Here is a 19,175-nt window from a genome sequence, read left to right as displayed (position 1 = left end):
ACTTGAAGTTCTTGTTACTGTCTTAGCTCCAGATGCAGGACATATATAACTGTCTTATTTATTAGTAATTCACTGATAGTCCAGATTGACTCTTGACTGTGTTGTGTTGAAGATAGAAACTGTTACTAAACAATTTTTAGAAAGATTCTGTGTTCAGCAAGCAGCCCTGCCCTCATTTTAATCATTTTAAAAATCTTTTTTTATCACCTTTGCTGCAGCCTGTTAAGTGGAAGCATTTTCCCTCATCTATGCAGCCTAGTGTAAGTGTGAAATGATACCTTTTGTGAGCGTCTCGTTGATCTGTAGTTGCTTTCATGCTGTTAAATGCATAAATTGCCCTTTTGGTTGGTGTGTTCAGTTTAGCAGCAGTGAGCAAATACATATGCGCTCTAATTTTAAGAGCACTGAAAAAATGGCAAAGAATCATATTTTGCATGGTTGAATCTTAACAAGGTTCCAAGTAGAACTTCAACATGCAAGAAGAAGAAATGGGAGTTAGACAAAACTTTTTTTAGAGCATGCTGTTTATTGAAAATAACGCTTAAACTGAAACAGAGTTGGAATATGTTTATCACAGTGTGAACATAATTATCACAGATGCTTTAAGGGCATGTTGTGAGCATGTCAATGGCATTTATATACTTTGCAACAACTGAATAATGGAGCCATAACCAGCTGCCTCTTTAGTGAGTTTGTCATCCTGATGATGAACTCCAGCTCCGCCATCATGGTCTACAGCTGGGAGGTTTAGTCCCTGCTCTGCAGCTTTGGAGAGCATCATAGCAACATCAGCCCTCCACCAACTCAGTGGAGCGGCTTTCTAAGATTTTGTGCCCTAAAGGTAATTTCAACATGTAGTCGAAGATGGTGGAGGTTTTGTACAAGCCTGCTTTAACTTGCCCTGACGTCGCCTAGAAAGACACTAGATGGAAAGAAGCAGTGTTAGCTGATTGGCCCTTTCAAGTCTAAGTCTCATTGGTGATGAGCCTAATTTCAAAAATACATTTAGCAAGACTGTCTACATTCCCAGAGTTTTTTATTTAACATTGCAGAGGCACAAAGTGATTCTTTTCTTGTCCTGTTTGTTGTGAAAATGAACTAATAACTATAATAACTAATCCCAGGACAAAAAACATTATTTTGTAGAGGGTTCACCCTAACTTTTCAGTCTCTGTTTTCCCAGCGGACATCTCCACGATGTGTGATGTGGATGTGTCATCGGAGCCCACCAGTCCCACCCTTTATGGTGAGTCTTCAGACAAATACTACCATGTGGAGCGATGGCAGAAGCTTCGCACGGCTGTCCGTAAACTGGAATTCTGGGAAAATTTCAGCGCTGAGCTAATCGGGAGTGGCTTCTTCTCCAAAGTCTATAAGGTATTTCTTCTGCCCCCTCCACCCTTTCTGTTTTGCCTTGTCAGCCTGCAAATGCCATCAGACCCTGCTTTGTCCAAGCCACTAATTGGGACATTCTTGCCATTCTGTAATTGGCCCACCAGCTTCGGGGACCTTTGATTTTCTGTACTCAACCCCAGCTGAGACCTTACATAATTATTCTGCTGGAACAGAGCTATTGGAAGAGCTATTTTTTTTATACATTTAGACTTTGCCCCTGATGAAATGAGTTAGAAAGAGGCCATGGGATTTGTGAGTGAGTCAAAGTCAGCACTTTGCCCAGAAAGAGTGTGCTCTCTGATTTTGGACTTTTGTTCCAGTTGAGTCAACTTAGAAAGCTAAGCTTGTTTGTGGTCAACCGTGTAAATCGTTCAAATAGCTCTCTGTGGCTTTGGAGATGCCAATGATGGAGTAAGACTATTACCTCTTAGAAAAAAATTGAAAGTATAAAACGTGCGTAAGTTTTGCTAATATAAAAACAAATAAAGATTAAAAAAGTCAATCACAGTACAGTTGTGATTGATAAACTATCCATAGATGCCTTTTTTGTACCAAACAGTGAGCAAGTGTTTTAATATTAGAAAATTGGGTATTTTAACATGACAGTCTATGGGGATTAACTCTCTTTTGGAGCAATCCTCAATGGCCATTAGAGGAACTGCAGTTTTTTGCACTTCTATATTTGCCTGATTCTTTTCAGCTGCTGGGATTACTCAGGCTACGTTCACACTGCAGGCGAAAGCGCATCAAATCCGACTTTTTTGACTATGCGACCCATATCCGATCATGGTATGACAGTGTGAACAGCACAAATCCGATATTTTCAAATCCGACCTGGGTCGCTTTTGTATGTGGTACTGAATCCGATACATATCTGATGTTTTAGAAAGCGACTGCTGTTTGAATGGTTATGTCGCATTAAATCCGTCTTTTACGTCACTGACACAAGACAGACGCCAATTATCAGCGCCGGAGAAGCACCCGAGAAAACATGGTGAACGCTTCCTGGCCATCCAGTGAAACTGTTGGGAAGACAACGTTGGAGAAACGTGAACATTTTATTTGTACTGTATAATCTGCAGATTCTGACAGAAATCTGCAACTATCCTTTGAAGCGCCGCTCCTCTCTAAAACAGGCCATATGAAAATAACAAAATAACTTTATAACTTAAAGCAAAATTGGGAAACGTAAAGTCCAAAACAAGTCTTTATATTAAGGCCATCAGTCAAACAATACTGTTTGGTCTGGGTCTAAACAGAGTGCGTTGTGTGTGACGTCTTCTTTTGCGCATGCGTGGCGCTTTGAGGGTTCACACTAGAGCGCGTTTGCTGTCACATTTTATTTGTAGTGTGAACAAGCAGACAAAAAAAATCAGATTTGATCAAAAAATCGGAATTGAGCTTTAAGACCTGCAGTGTGAACGTAGCCTTGGTTTACTCACTTTGATTTAGTTGTGCTACTGTCATTATCTACTGATGTGTTTGGTTTTATGTATTATCCTTTTTGCTGATGTGAACATGTTGGCAGCTGTGGATAAGTTATGCAGCGACAGCAGCTGTCACAGTATCCCCACTGTATCGCTTCTGGCCTCAGCATCTATAACCACCACTTCTTCCACTCCTGCTAACGGCCACCACTATCCTTTAGGTGATGCACAGGACCAATCGAAAAGTGATGGTAGTGAAGATCTACAAAAACGATGTGGACCAAGACAGCATTGTACGAGAGATCAGCCTGCTGCAGAAGCTCTCCCACCCCAACATTGTCAGGTAACAGCCCTCCCGTATCACCTGCATGCTGTACTCCTATTGTGGTGGTTAATCTAGCAGGCTCTGCTCTGCTCTGCTAAAAGCAAAAGAAAACGCTTGAGGATTTCCCTCCCAACACATGCAATCTCTCCTCTCTGTCTCACCAGGCTCTACACCCTCCCACTCATCACTCTTTTCTCCATCACAGCTTCACAGTCTGTAAATTGGGTAGCAGGATTGATGGCAGTTGTAGTTATTGTGCAATGGCAATACCTTTACACATATTTATATTTAGTAGTACTAAACAGTTTTAAAGGGTTCACAGTGTTATGGTAATTTTGTTGACAATTACTGAAAAAATGGACTCCCAGGGCATCGTGTACAATAAACAAAGGCAGGCAAATATACAACACTTCCATATATGCACAAAATCCGAATATCTGTTTTCTCATCAGGAATATTTGTCAAAATGCACACCCACTCATCACTGTTATATAATAACCTTCATATGGTACCAGTTAAGTATTAATGTAATGCTTTTTTCCCCCTTGGGATTTCAAAATAAACAAACACAAGTATCCATTTTGCAAAAGTGAGGTAGGTTTGATGGGCTCCCTTGGGCTGCAGATTGCCAAATTAACATTAGATGAGCTGGAAGATGTCCTGGATTTGTTCACAGCTTTAACAGTGATTATATTTCCGAGTGGCCAAAAACAACCAGGCAATTCTAGCTGGCAAACTTTGATAAGAAATCTGCTGTTTTTCTTTTGCTTATGGTAGTATAAAAAATGATGCTGGTGCATGGCCGTTGAAAGATACACAGAGCAGGGATTGTGAGCATAGTAGCAGAACTAAATATAATTGGTACATGTGATCTGAACTAACAAGAGGAAGAGAGAAAAATCACTTGTAGTCATTTAACTAGCTTTGTTTCTGAATATAAACTACTTCACTTGGAAGTTGGTAGTTTGGTAGCATGGTGTGTAGCCTTATGTATGTAAATGAGACCCTGGTGCTTTTATTTGCAGCAGTGGCATAAGGTGCAAAGCCAGGCAGACTTAATGTTTGCCTAAGCAATCGCACTTTAGCCATTTATCAAGGTCAAAGTGGTAAGGTTATCAAAGAGTAGCTCATTATCGTACAGCCAGCTGTGATGACAGCAGTACCTTGCACGCACCGATCTGTGTAAGCTAAAGTCAAAAAGATATACGAGTGATATTTCTTGGAGTTATCAAAGACGTCGACCGTTTGTGTGAATCAATTAATAAACAGGGCCTTATTTTAATTGTTCCTAAATTTATTATGTAAGTTCAGTTAAGTTCATTTAAGGTCACTTTACAGATGGGCAGGACTGATCATGTACAAGCTGCCTAGTTCCTCCTAATGTTATAATTTTATTATTAGCCATAGCTGGTAATATACTTCTTACATGGCTTAATGGCTCATAGTTAAACAGTTAACATTTGTGCCTCCAGATTAACATTTATGACTGTTTAATACTTCAATGTTGTCGATACAGGGGCTTTACTGACCTTGTGAAATTAATTGAAGTGTACATTGGTGTAAACAACAACTACATGCTACTGACGAGGGGAGAGGCTGTGTGTGCATGTCTGTCTGTAGCTCTGCTGTTTGAAGTTGTGTGAAGGTGGCACTGTTGGTATCAGTATTGTTGCAAATGAGATTATCTACTCTACCTTACTATATACACTATCAAATCCATAAAGGAAAGGATATGGCATTCTTTATTTTCCTATTGATACCATGTTTTTTTGTATTTTCATCAAATTTGTTAACAGTTTCGGCTACAAACAAGATTCTAAAAATTTACCACCAAAAATCTTCTTGTAATGTAGACATTGTTCCCTCTGGTTTGAGTGGCATTTCCATAAACTTCCATACACTTTATTTCAATAACAAGACAAACAATTGATTAACACAGCTCTGCTTATTCCAGGTATTTGGGAATATGTGTGAAAGAAGACAAACTCTATCCAATCTTAGAGGTGAGTTCCACTCATTTTTCGCCTATTGTGAGTCATTGTTAAGGTGTATACCTGCAGGCTGGCTCTGTTAACACAACAAATAACACTGATATGAACTGAGAGTGATAATGAAATGGTGAAAGAGTTCATAGGTAACCAAACTGGGTTTGCTGCTATCACGCTGACAAATTACATCTCCTCAGTTTCTTGTTTCAAGAAGAAATTGATTATTGATTAAAAATTTTTTTTCATTTTAGAATGAATAGCCATTTATTTTTATGGGATTTTTTTTTACTACGACATTTTATAGTATGCCATTGTTCTACACAGATAACAGGGCGGTGAAAGCAACAAAAGCCATGTACTGCCACAGTAATCTAAGAATTATTTTAAATGCTTGAAGACACAGTATCTATGTGGGCAACAATGTATGATAGCATGTTTTTATAACAAAGTCTTCTTGACTGTTTAGAAAAGTTGGACTTCGCCACTGTTCTACACGTAGCTTTAGTGACAACTGCCTCGAGCCTTCCATCGTGTTTATTTTTTAAATAATATTTGAATAATTGGATATTTTGGTAAGGGCTGTAATGCCATCACTTGCTAGATAGCTTAGTTAGCAAGTTGATCTGCTATTCCCTGTAATATTATAGGTGATGTAAATTTTGACTAGCAAACAACAAAAATAGGCTTAAAAATAATTTAGCTTACAAAATAGAAGTAGTGGCTTCAGTGTTCGTGTCTTTGAGGATAACTGAACAACAACAAAAACAACACCTCAAAGCGACCATGCCGTAAATAAATATAATTTTAGGTCTTGATATAATTTACGTTGTTATACTCATTGAATTTTATATTTAATTACATTCATATAAATTGATAAAGACCAAAGCTAATTTTTGTATCAAACTTTATTTTTGCCATCAATCTGACCATTTTAACTTTTTAGCACGTCCAAATTTGCTTTCTCTCTTTCTTCTTATTTTACAGCTTAATACCTCCCCAAAAGAACTTTTAAATTTATTGTTAAAATTTTTATTAAAATAAAAAATGATTAAATAGAAAAAAAGTAAATTAAAAATGTGCTGCATAACAAGAAAGCTCTCCTTTTACATTGTCAAGTCAAGTCAAGTCAAGAAAGCCTTTATTTGTCACATGCAAGTTGCCCTGCAGCGAAATGGGACCCCCCCCCCCCCCAACCTTACATACACAACACAGACATCACATGGGGAGACAGGTCGGAGACCGGTAGTATTATGGAAAAACACTGAAATGTACAATACAATGGGCAAGACGAGGAGGGGAAAAAAAGAGACCTCTTCTCATGCATGAGAACAGAAAACAAAAAAAAGAGCACATAAATGTCCACATCACAACATCATGAAACACGTGACAAGTAACAGGGGTGGGTAAGGGGTGGGAAGTAAGCCGATCCAGACACAGCCATTGGAATAAACTAATTTGTCTAATTTATTTTACAATAATGTGAAAATGATTTTATTTTTTGAAGACAGTTTCTTGTTACAAGAAAAACCTTTTAATAGAAAAAAGTGAAAAATAAATCTTCATGTATTTCCTGGATGTTTCAGTATGTAAACGGTGGCTGTCTGGAAGAGCTTCTGGCCAGGAAAGACGTTCCCTTGTGCTGGAGAGAGAAGGTGGACTTGGCCTGTGATATAAGCAGAGGAATGATCTACCTGCATTACAAAAACATTTATCACAGAGACCTCAATTCTAAGGTGAGGCACACAATTAAACTGATTTGCTTTGATTTGGATTGATTTGTTTGTTTTTGTTCATATTTTAACTGCACTTTTTTTTTTATTAATAAACTGCTCAGGTTAAATAATTTTCAGTCCAGAATAGAAACCTGTGATCTCCTAGTTTCAGTTAAATGAGCACACCCTGACATCCTTTCTAGGCCGCTCTGTAACAATCACGAGGCCTTGCTGAGAAGCTGGTGTGTAGGTATGCTTGTGTGCGTAGGTGCTGTCCCTCCTCCAGTTGCCAGGCTTCCCTGAAGAAGCAGTCAGTAATGCGGAGTCACAACATGATGACAGTCACTATTATCGTGTAAAGAGGTTGTTGCTATGTAAGTGCTGTTGCTGCACGTATAACTGCTGCTGGGACTCCCCCACCCTTACCCCACGCATGTTACCCTGAGGCTACTCTTTTGGCTCTGTCCTCGTGTTTTTTGTCAGGCTTTGTTGGATTTACGTCACAGAAACCTGATGGATGCATCCATGATGTTGGATCAACGTGGGAGAATTACAGGCTAGGCAACCACTGCTAACAGACCAATAGAGTAGCAGAAATCTTGAAACAGATGTTTAATGTCAAAAGTGATGATGAAAATGGCTAGCCTCTTTTTTTAATAAGCATTTCAGATGAATGATATTAGAGCAGATTATCTGTCATAGATGATTAAACAGTATAAACAACATATTATACTCAAATAAGTCAGTTAAAAAAGTATTGCTGTATAAAATATCACAGGGTCACAAATGAGTCCACTTAAGGTCAACCTTAGGGTCACTCGAGGATTTCTGTGCAGTGTCTAATATGATGTTTGTGAGTCTGCTTTTATGTATTTTATACTGAGTGAGATGAGCTTTATGTTGCATTTAGTTTGTAATGGCTTTGGAGATTTAAGTTAGAAGACATTAAGATGACTTTAGCAGTTACCCTTAAGTGAATCCTTAGTATTGAAATGATCTGAGATATTTAGACCCTGTGTTGAATGTAAATAAACACAGAATGCAATGAGAAAATGTACCATTTCAGGAAAATATTATTCATTTTGAATTCACTGGCAGCAGGACATCTCAAAAAAAGCTGAGCTGACCCCACTGCAGTCCAGACCTTTCACCATCACAAAACATCAAAATATGACAAAAACAATGCAAGACTGTTGAGCATCCTCTGTCAGACACGAATTGGACATCATTCCTCTCCCATAAGTCCATCAGCTGGTCTCTACAAATCCCAGACATTTACAGATTGGTGTTAAAAGAAAAACAGCTACACAGAAGTAAACACAGCCACGTGGCAACTTCTTTTTAGACATGTTGCTGTCATGAAATTGAAAATGAGCAGATGTTTTTCTAAAATTTTAAATATTTTATGCTTTTCATCTTCAGTTATGAGTAAAATATGGGTTTATGAGATTTCCAAATCATTGCATTCTCTTTTTTACACTTCATGCAGCGTCCAGACATTTTCAGAATTGGTTTTGTATTTTGTAGGCTTCCTGCTTTTTGCCCCATGAATGAAATGACCAGATAGGTGTGATTTACGTGAAAATGCTAATATATTGAGACGCACCGACAGTCATTTTGTTCTATTTCAAGCCAGTGGTGATACAGTTGTTGGGTACTTAATTCCACTGCCAATACCAACATTCAGTTCAAGTGTGAATTTAAAGTAAGAAAGGCCCCGAAGTCACGTCAGATGACTTAGCTAATAGTTACTTGTAATTATTAATCTAATTAACAAGTAATTTCATTACTAACATATTAATAAATAAATATAATTATTTAAGTCTGAGATTAAATCAGAGAACTGTATGTGTGAGCTCTGAGCTGCTAGCATTAAAATAAGAAAAGTGTTTAGTAAGGTTATACTTCACATGAGAACTCTGTGCTGGCCACTAGAAAGACTGCAAGTTCATGGCAGTTTTGTGTACACTTTACAGGACCAGGAAGTTCAGTTTATCTCTGTGTCTGAGTCATTTTTCCTTATGATTTGTTGACAACTTCCAAATTAAAAAATATCCACAAATATTTATGATATAAAACACATGTCGTTCAGCTTTATCTCAACTTAGGCCGCCTGGTCTGTGGTGAAAGAAGCATTTATTGAAATTAAGTTGCCAACTTGACAAATCCACTTAGGTTGGTAGATGTGTGCAGTTTGTGATGTCAGTGCTTCAGGATGTCCAAAAGGCCAGTTGCCTCCCAGATCCCCTGAACTAATCCAGTCTTTGTTAAAGTGTCTGTGAAAGTTACACTTGAATGAAAATTTTAGCTTTTTGAGTAGTTGGTCAGGTTCTTGTGTTACTGGGGATTTTCGACTTAAGTTCCCCAAATTGTTGCCTTGCTTGGCAGAGAGGTAAGGGGTTGTGGCTAAATTTAGAGCTGGAGTCTGGGACTGAAGTAGTTTTCCTCCACGTAATGTCACGTAATGACAGGCTGCTGGATGGAAATAGCTTCATGTGCAGTGGGAGCCAAATGGCAACTGTCACTTCCACACACGCCCAGCGAATCTTAAAAACAGAAGAAAATGGGTTTACATACATGCAGAGCAATGCATCAACGTTATACCTTTACATTGCAGACCTGCTGTTATTATGCAACAACAGCTCTGAGCTGCTCTCCCACTTCCTGCCTCTGATCACACTTTCTGCTCTCAGCCTCTAAACTCAAGTCTAGCAGGGTTTGTCTTTTTCCACAGTTTGCTGGTCTTATTAACATCTAAATATGAAGGAACCAGTCAGTGTGATGGAGGCTGGCCTTTGGCACACTGAATCTCTGGTCGGTCAGTTATTTAGTCGGCTGAAAAGGTGCTGCCAGCAGATCCTTTTGAATCTATTGACAAGTGAAGAGACTGTTTGTGACTGTGTGGCAGTGATTCCAGGAAACACATGCATTACACACAATAGAAGCCCAAACAAAGACTAAAGACGGTGGAAAAAACAAGTGGTTGATGGTCCTGGTTGTTCAGCCTTACACTGCCCTCTGCTGGGACAAACATCCCATTGCAGTCCTGCTCCTCAGTGTCCTCCTCGTGTATCTGTAGAACTGCCTGATCCGGGTGACGTCTCGGGGACGAGAGGCTCTGGTGACAGACTTCGGCCTGGCCAGGGAGGTGGTGGAGCTGCCAGTGAAAGACACCGGCAGGAAACTCTCTCTGGTGGGCTCGGCTTTCTGGATGGCCCCCGAAATGCTCCGAGGAGAGCCATATGACCGCAAGGTAACAGTCCTGTTTCTCGTATCAGCATGTGTTACACACAATAAGTATTTTTGCTGTTTTTTAGCATTACATTTTTTCTTATATGTCAGACAGTGTATTTATTAAGATGATACAATAAAGTAATGCAGCACATTGTGGGAAGCTGCATCTTTAATGTAAAATGGCAAAAGTCAGATTTATTTATTTTATTCTTTGAAGTATTTTCTGATATGTTTTTTATGTTCTAAGAGGAAGACAAAAAAACCCCCAATATGTTTGATGTCTGACTTATTCCAGGTGGATGTTTTCTCCTTTGGCATTGTGCTCTGTGAAATCCTGGCCAGGATCCCTGCTGACCCTGAAATACTCCCGAGAACACAGGTAGAGCTCACTGTACCACAGCAAAGACTGTGTGCTGCTGACGTGTAACGTGAATATTCACATGTGAGAGTTAGCTATTGCCCACTTTTACTAGTTAACTAGTTAAAAAGATGTCTAAACAACCCTGAGACTTGCTGAAAAAGTAGAAGAATGGAATGTCTCCAATTTAAAATGTTGATGGAGTGGATGTGTGGCTATCTGCTCACTGCTAACCATGGAGCTAATGTATTTAAAAAGAGTGTGTTAAATTAAATCGATGCGTTTAAGTTAGCTCAAACATGGTCCATGACGCGTTGACTCGTGGGCTTACCGACTTTATAGATATGTGACTGGAAGTGTGGTTGTGACAGTGACGTCTTTTAAAGCTGATGATTGGCTGAGCAGTGTAGTGCTTGGGGTTTGTGATTAACTCAAGCCAAGCTGTGAAAGATACAAACTGATGTAATTTTAGCACAACTTAGCTGACAGAACATTTTTGTATGCGCAGTGAAATATTTCTTGTTATGACACATGGACTGTTGATGTTGATGTGTTTCAGGACTACGGGCTGGATGTGAAAGCTTTCAGGGAACTGGTGACAGACTGCCCACAGCGCCTCCTGGAGTTGGCAGCCAGCTGTTGTATGGTATGTGGATCAGAGGAGATGGAAGACCTGAAAATGCTTGAAGTAAAAGTCATGATATACATTTATACTTTGAAATATTTCGTATGTTTTTCAAGTCATAAAAGGACGTCTTGCTTAGGGAGACTTTGCTTTATTTTGACTCAAAATAAATTCAAATTGAGGAGCTGATGAAAAATTGTGGATTTTCTCTTCCTGTTGTTTCCCTGTGTGCTATATTTCCATTTATTCCACAAGTTTGGAGCATTTTGCGGCACTTCAGTTTTCTGCTGTTTCTAGTGGGGACTGAGTTTCCAGCAGGTAGAATGGAATGTACTTTGGCAGGCTGCGTGATCCTCCACACTTCGGGAGTTCAGCTGCTGCCAGCAAGCTTAGTTCCAGCTATTCTGTCTTATGCTTTTGTCTCAGGAGCCAGGTTGCTGTGCTCTCTATCATTTCGCTGGCAAGCTTGATTTTGTTAGCAGGCTTTTACAACTCTCACTGGTTTGGGAATGAGATTATTCCTGTTGATCAATTTGTTGTCAGTGTGGACAGCCAGGTGCTCATACTCCTCCACCACATCAACTTCCTGCCCCAGCACAGACACCACTCATTCAGCCATCCTCTTTCTTTTGAAGCCGGCGATTCCTCCCTGACCACTCCAAAAAGTCATCCTTTTTGTACTGAGGCTGTGGTGTGTGGTGCTAGAGGCAGCAGAGGGCTGAAACTCGACATGTTAAAGAAACTTTCAGCTCATTTGCTACCTCCAGGCTGCACCCTGGCTGTCTGTAACCAGTGATTTCTTCAGTCCACTTATTTTGCTCTGCTCGAGTTTGCCCTCCAGTCTCTTCTTTTAGGAAACCTTGTGATCGCTACAACAATCACATCAGCAAAAAGCCTCCAAGTGTCAGACATGACAGTTCTTAATACTAAGCTGTGAATATTAGGGCCTCTGTACTTTCCACCAAGGTTTTCTTATAAGTTGTGAAACTCACCTGTTTTTCTTAATTTCCTCTCTCCCAATCTAAGGTGGAGTCCTTCCGACGGCCAGCATTCACAGAGCTGTTGGATGATTTAGGAGAGGTTGCTGAGACCCTGGAACTTCCTCCCAAATCTGACGTGGATACGAGCTGAGCAGCGGATCAGGGAAGCCCAGCATTAGGACCGCAGACTGTGGGATTACTATTGCTCACTGTCTGGACAGGAAGCAGGACAGATGTGAATTAAAAAAATAAAAATTTAAAAAAAATATGGAAGTTTTTGTGGCATCAACTCTTCTCCTCTGAGGTGCTGCAGACATTCAGATCTAGATGTTTTTTCAGGGCAGTGGATGTTCCCGACTTGCCATGGACACTTTGATTTGACCCAGCAGTGTTCACATGATTATTAGTTCAACTTGTACTGTTATTGGTCTTGACTAAAAGGGCCCTCTCCTCCCACTCGACTCTGGTGTTTGTGATTTGTTTGTAACCGACGGCGCAGACCAAATCAGGCCTGTTGATATATTTTCCTCTTGTCTACTCTGCCTTTGTCGTTCCAGTAGGAAATGAGAAAGCTCTGCTCTCTATTAGGCTTTCAATAGTGACATAACTTCATACACAACGAGGATCAAAAATAGCCGTGGAAACATGATTTTAGGTTTGATTTTGAGAGTTGGTTTCATGTTAACAATTTATAGGCACGCTTACGAGTCAGTATGAGTCTAAGATATTTATTTTCATGAAAAAGTTCTTTTTATCGTATACCGAAAACTTCAAACATATCCCCTTTTTCTAGCAACAAGACTTTTTTTAAGCTTCTGGATTGTCAGGTGATTTTACAAAACAAAAAATTCCTATTTTGTTGTTATTTTGTGCAGTTACTCTGAGCTGAATGTGTGTATGTAAATAGTCAAGCTTTTCTCATTTTATTTTTTAAATCTGGCACCTTTTATGGGGTTTGACAGGGTCCATAATCTTTTCAGTTTAATCTGTTCTGGTTTTGTGTGTGGTCTCAAAAACTTTTAGGCAGCTACACTACCAACTCTTTTGGTTTCTTATCCTTTAAAAAATATATTTTCTGCCTTTTTTGATGAAAAATAAAACTTTTATTTCTTGTTTAGCAGTATAGCTTTCTAGATTTGAAAGTACAAATATTCATCTGCTTTCAGAAGTTTCTGATTGATCCTTCCAGTATGGGAAACAAATGGAACCATTTTCATTTGAACTACTTAAATAAACATGGAAAATAAACTTTACTTGTGTCTTGTGGTCCCTCTCATTTGCTCCGCCTCTCCGTGTATGTACATGAAGCAATGCCTTTATTGAAGGGAGATTCTGTCATACTCTATAAGGAAGGATGATGAGGCTGATCTAGCAGAGCTGTTTCACTTTCCTTTAATGAAAAGTGTGAAGAGGTTGGCTGCAGTTCTGATGGGGATGCAGCAGAGGGTGCACATGAGCTAGAACTCAATGAATGGACCTAAAATCAGCTCAGTTTAGAAGAAAAAGCCCACATTTGATTTTAGCCGTCTTAAGTACAGAATTCTAATAAAGCTCAAGGTGCTGTGACATCCCAATTATTGCCTGATTCAGTCCTGGACTGGTATTTGTAGTTGTTTAGTCCTGTGAAAAGCTAAACACGCCCTGTATCGATAGATTGTAGAATAACAAAATTCACAAGAGTTCCCACCCTCTAGAGTTGGAAGTCACCATACTCTGACACCACTGCCAACAACAGTCCTATAACTTACAAAACATTACTCTAGAAGCTGATCTGAGGTCAGTTTGCTGGGACATCCACTCCTGGGATGAATGTGTGTCAACACACAGCTGAATAGTCCAAACCAAACCGTCAAAACAAAACTGCTTTCACAGAGGTGCTCACACTTGCTCACGTTCAATTCATCAAGTGCATTTGATTAGAAGGACCTGGCTGCTACTTACCCACTTAATTTCCATGGAAACAGAAAGGCTGTTCTTAGTTTCACATAGAGATATATAAGCAATTCTGTGTGACTGTGTGTTTTTTGCATGTATCCTTGTGCATCTTTGTTTTCCCTGTTGTTGAAGATAGACTTTTTAATACTTTATAGGCAAAGAAAAACAATAGAAAAAAAGAAACAAACTCTTCCTCTAATGCCCTGTGTTGCTATGCATCTGTGATGTGCGGTGTATTCTTGGACTAACTTTCTGATAAATGTCTTCTGATGGCCACTGTCACATGCTGAGAACAGCCTGTAGTTTATTTGTTGAACAGAGGAGCCTGGTACGAGGATAGACTGATAAATGCAACACCGATGAGTCAGCTGGAACAGGAACCAGAGGGGAGCCTTTAATGGGAATATGATGTAAAACAGTATCCGTCTAGCCTTGAAAAGTGGAATGAAGTCACTGTCCAAGTTTCCCCTGGCTGTTGCAAAGCCTGAATGGTTTTCCCCCATTAATGTTCCTTTGCAGATTACACTGTCAGAGTGCAGCAAGTACAGGAGCAGTGAAGTCGAGGCAAAAGGGTTCTAAGTTTGAAGGCCTTAAGATAAGAGATAAGATAAGATAAGATAGAACTTTATTAATCCCTCGGGTGGGTTCCTCTGGGAAATTCGATTTCCAAAAAAAGCACAGCAACGACCGAAGTTACAGTTACAGAATTGTTATATATATATATATATACACACACACACACACACACACACACACACACACACACACACACACACACACACACACACACACACACATATAAATACAGAGACAAATATAAATAAAATATACAAAGGGGATAAATAGAATAAATAGGAATAAAAAATAAAAATACAAGTGAATTGCACATTTCAAGTATTGAGTCTATTGCACTGTTGACTATTTACAAAAAGTATTGCACAAAAGGTATTGTACAGTGAGGTGAAGAGGCACTACAGCTTAGTTGTTCCCCCCTCCTTTGTCCTCCTGTTTCCCCTCCCTCTCCCCTCCAGAGAGGAGTTAAACAGTTTGATGGCGTGTGGGACAAAGGAGTTTTTAAGTCTGTTAGTTCTTGTCTTGGGGAGAAGCAACCTGTCACTGAACAGACTCTTCTGATTGTTTATGGCCGTGTGCAGAGGATGCCTGGCATTGTCCATAATGTCCATCAGTTTCTTTAATGTCCTTTTCTCTGCCACTGTCACCAGAGTGTCCAGCTTCATGCCGACCACAGAGCTAGCCTTCCTGATCAGTTTCTCCAGCCTGGATGAGTCCCTCTTTGCTGTGCTGCTCCCCCAGCACACCACAGCATAGAAAAGTACTCCAGCAACCACCGACTGGTAAAACATCCTCAGGAGCTTCCTGCAGATGTTAAAAGACCTCAGCCTCCTGAGGAAGTACAGTCGGCTTTGGGCTTTTTTATACAGGTGCTCTGTGTTGCATGACCAGTCCAGTTTATTGTCCACCCACAGCCCGAGGTACTTGTACTTGTTGACCACCTCCACCTCCTCCCCCTCTATCTGAACCGGCAGTGGACCTTCTCTGGACCTCCCGAAGTCCACAACCAGTTCCTTAGTCTTTGAGGTGTTGAGTTGCAGGTGGTTTGTGTGACTCCATGCGACAAAGTTCCTCACCAGACTTCTGTACTCCTCTTCCTGATCATCCCAGATACACCCCATGATGGCTGTGTCGTCTGCAAACTTCTGAATGTGGCATAATTCAGAGTTGTAGCAGAAGTCAGAGGTGTACAGGGTGAAGAGAAGAGGGGACAGCACAGTTCCCTGTGGTGCTCCTGTGCTGCTGACCACTGTGTCAGACGTGATGTCCTTCAGCCTGACGTACTGTGGTCTGTCGGTGAGGTAGTCGGAGATCCAAGCCACCAGGCAGGGGTCCACCTCCATCCTGTTCAGTTTTTCCTGAAGCATACAGGGCCGGATGGTATTAAAGGCACTGGAAAAGTCAAGAAACAGGATCCTGACCGTGCCTTTTCCCCCATCCAGGTGTGAGTGGGCTCTGTGTAGGAGGTACAGGATGGCATCCTCCACTCCGACACCCGCCTTGTATGCAAACTGTAGTGGGTCCTGGGCATGTTGTACCTGTGGTCGGAGGAGGTTGAGGAAGAGCCGCTCTAGAGTCTTCATAAGATGTGACGTCAGTGCCACCGGTCGGAAGTCATTCAGCTCATTGGGCCGGTTCTTTTTGGGGACCGGGACGATGCAGGATGTCTTGCAGGGGGCGGGCACTCTCCCCAGTCGCAGACTGAGGTTGAAGACTCGTTGTAGCGGCTCCCCAAGTTCAGCAGCACACGCCTTAAGCATCCTAGGACACACCTTGTCTGGGCCTGCTGCCTTTCTGGGGCGAAGCTTCCTCAGTTGCCTCCTGACCTGATCCACTGTGACACTGGGAGATGGGGGGAGATGTCTTGCTGCTGAGAGAGGGATTGGAGGAGGGGGGTGTCATGGTGTCAGGAAGGGGGGGAAGCGAGGGAGGCAGGAGAGTGGGGAGAGGACTCTGTAGTGAAGGTGAGGGTGAGGGTGGGGGGGGTTGTGGGCTGGTCAAACCTGTTGAAGAAGTTGTTGAGTTCGTTTGCCTTCTCCACAGTCCCCCCCACTGTGCTTTTCTTGGTGTTGTGGCCTGTGATGGTTTTCACACCATTCCAGACCTCCCTCATATTGTTCCTCTCCAACTTCTGCTCCACCTTCCTCCTGTAGGTGTCCTTTGCTTCCCTCAGGCAGCGTTTCACCTCCCGCTGTGCTGCTTTCATCTCCTCCTTCACTTTGCTCCTGAAAGCCTTCTTCTTCATGTTGAGGACAGCTTTGACTTCCTGTGTTACCCACGGTTTGTTATTAGGATAACACCGTACCGTCTTAGCAGGGGCGACTGTGTCCACACAAAAGTTGAGGTAGTCTGTAAGACAGTGTGTCGCCCCCTCTATGTCCTCACCATGTGGGCTCAGGAGCACATCCCAGTCTGTGGTGTCATAACAGTCCCTCAGAGCATCCTCCTTTTCTGGGGTCCATCTCCGGATGGAGCGCGTTGTGACAGGCTGCCTTTGGACGAGGGGTGTGTATTGTGTATTGCCTTGTAGGCAAACCAGACACAAGTTATAAAACGTGATGAATTACTTATTAGCTGAATATAAATGATTGTCACACAGACCTCACCTGAACCTGAAAAGGCATTCACAAAACAGCAGGGAAAATGTATCCTCTACAAATAATACATGTTTGTGTTGGGACATACCCTGCTCTGGAGGAGGTTATTTTCCAGACTTCAAAATAGGAGTTAACCCTGAAGTTACATGGATAAGATCAAATCCTACTTTGTACCTTAAGGGGTTACAATAAAGGTTATCGTCTAGTCATAATGTGTCCTTAAAAACACGATTTGTTCATGTTGATAATCTAGTGGTTGTGATTATTAACAGTACAGAATATAGATAAAAGTTGGATATAGCGTGTCTGTAAGGCTCCAATTGGTCTCATTGTAAAGCATGGTGCTTTTGAACTCTTGCCATCTTGGTGTTTTGAAACTAGATGTTATGAACGAGCAGATCAGGTGGGGAATTCACATCCACATGCAGCAACACTTGACAGTTCTTTTTTCTGAAACTTGGAATGACCAAAATTTACTAAATTTCAATAGCAGTAGTGAATCTTGCCCTCACTGTTCATTTCTGCCATTTATGACTGACATGCAAAGACATACAGTATGGGTCATTTTATTTCTGCTTTGAAGCTCTCGATTACATAAACCAGAATCTTAACTCATACTCCTCTTTAATTCTTTCCAAGTGAAGATCTAACAAACACGCTGCTTTTATGTTGATTGCTCGAGCACTTTCTACCATCCTGTGAGCTCTTGACCATGTTAATTGTGAGTGTTTGAAGCGAGGCTTTCCAGCATAATCAGTGTTGAAACATAATACAAATAATTCCAATTAATGGACCAAAGCAAAGCTTCCCTTTGAGGTGTTGTGAAAGACACGCTTGTTTTCTCCTGCCTCTCAGGACTGCATAGTCATTCATTGGCTTTATTTTTAGTGCTAAGCTGATATGAACACACCGTGCAAACACATCAAAAGATCATGAAAGATTGAGTGGCTCCTTTCAGGGTTTTAAAAACACGCTCCATCTGCCCTCACCTTCGCTCCCCAACATCAGAATATAAACAAAAGGCTTGATGAGAATGAATTATGTATCACTGATCTGTTTTCTTTGTATGGGTGTGTTTAATTTGAGGAGAATGATTGGCTATGTAAGGTCAGACAGAAGAAGCGTGCTAGACGGTGGGTTTCGTAATGTAATCTAACTACTTTTTCATGGCTTATACACACACACACACACACACACACACACACACACACACACACACACACACACACACACACACACACACTTGTTAAATGGACTGGTTCTTATATAGTGCTTTTCTACTCTATCTGAGCACTCAAAGCACTTCATACAACTTATTAATTCACCCAATCACACCAGCACTGTTTCTAAGCTGTTAGTGCCTATCTAACATTCATACATGCATCCACACTTCAATAGATGCATCGGAGAGCAACATGGAGTTAGTATCTTGCCCAATGATGTTTGCCATGCAGACCAGGGGGAAGCCAGGAATCAAACCACCAACTTTCCAATCAGTGGATGACCTGCTCTACTGCCTGAGCTACAGCCACTATACACTATATTTATTTCTAAATAAATATATAGTAACATATTTAACCTCATACAACTAATAAAGTGCCAATGTCCACAGTCCTAGAAGAGAAAGCTGAGCCTTTAATTTGGAAATAAAGCCCATGAGGCTCAATCTGTGACCTGTGAAGAGATGGTGAAGGGTGTGGATGTGCCCTTAAGGTTCTAACTTTCCACTCTGGTTACTAGCTTCAGACAGTGGAAGGTCAATGGAAAACACCCTCCACTGAATGCCACAGACAATAAAAAAGAAAAGCATTTTAAGAGCTTATAGTGGTAAAAATGCCGTCTGTTAGGTTTAAGTGGGAACCTCTGTTGCCAAAAATGAAGCTAACATGTAACAACACTTTAACAGTCACATGAGGCTGTCTTCAAAAGTAAAGCAATCCCCATCATCTTGTTAAGTGATGATGTAACAATCCCATTTCTGGAATCAAACATCTGTTATGTTGGATGAAGCTCTCGCCTTCTTAAT

At 40.9% G+C, this 19,175-nt stretch overlaps 1 protein-coding gene across 2 annotated transcripts in view; it reads left to right on the top strand.

Annotated features, from left to right (window-relative positions):
• The window catches only part of zgc:162952 (PKc_LIMK_like_unk domain-containing protein), a 28,585-nt gene extending 15,288 nt beyond the window's left edge, over positions 1-13,297 (top strand). For both annotated transcript variants that reach the window (XM_004565822.5, XM_012923151.5), the window contains 8 exons: positions 1,184-1,377; positions 3,044-3,165; positions 5,102-5,150; positions 6,719-6,868; positions 9,927-10,100; positions 10,377-10,460; positions 10,999-11,085; positions 12,091-13,297. In XM_004565822.5, coding sequence (XP_004565879.1) covers positions 1,184-1,377; positions 3,044-3,165; positions 5,102-5,150; positions 6,719-6,868; positions 9,927-10,100; positions 10,377-10,460; positions 10,999-11,085; positions 12,091-12,195 — 965 coding nt within the window. In that variant the 3' untranslated portion in view covers positions 12,196-13,297. The remainder of the gene's footprint in view (positions 1-1,183; positions 1,378-3,043; positions 3,166-5,101; positions 5,151-6,718; positions 6,869-9,926; positions 10,101-10,376; positions 10,461-10,998; positions 11,086-12,090) is intronic.
• The last annotated feature ends 5,878 nt before the right edge of the window (positions 13,298-19,175 follow it).

This window comes from Maylandia zebra, linkage group LG12 (assembly GCF_041146795.1).
Source record: "Maylandia zebra isolate NMK-2024a linkage group LG12, Mzebra_GT3a, whole genome shotgun sequence".
NCBI classification, from domain to species: Eukaryota; Metazoa; Chordata; class Actinopteri; order Cichliformes; family Cichlidae; genus Maylandia; species Maylandia zebra.
Note: the sequence above shows the minus strand (reverse complement) of the source record. Positions and strands in the feature narration are given on the sequence as shown.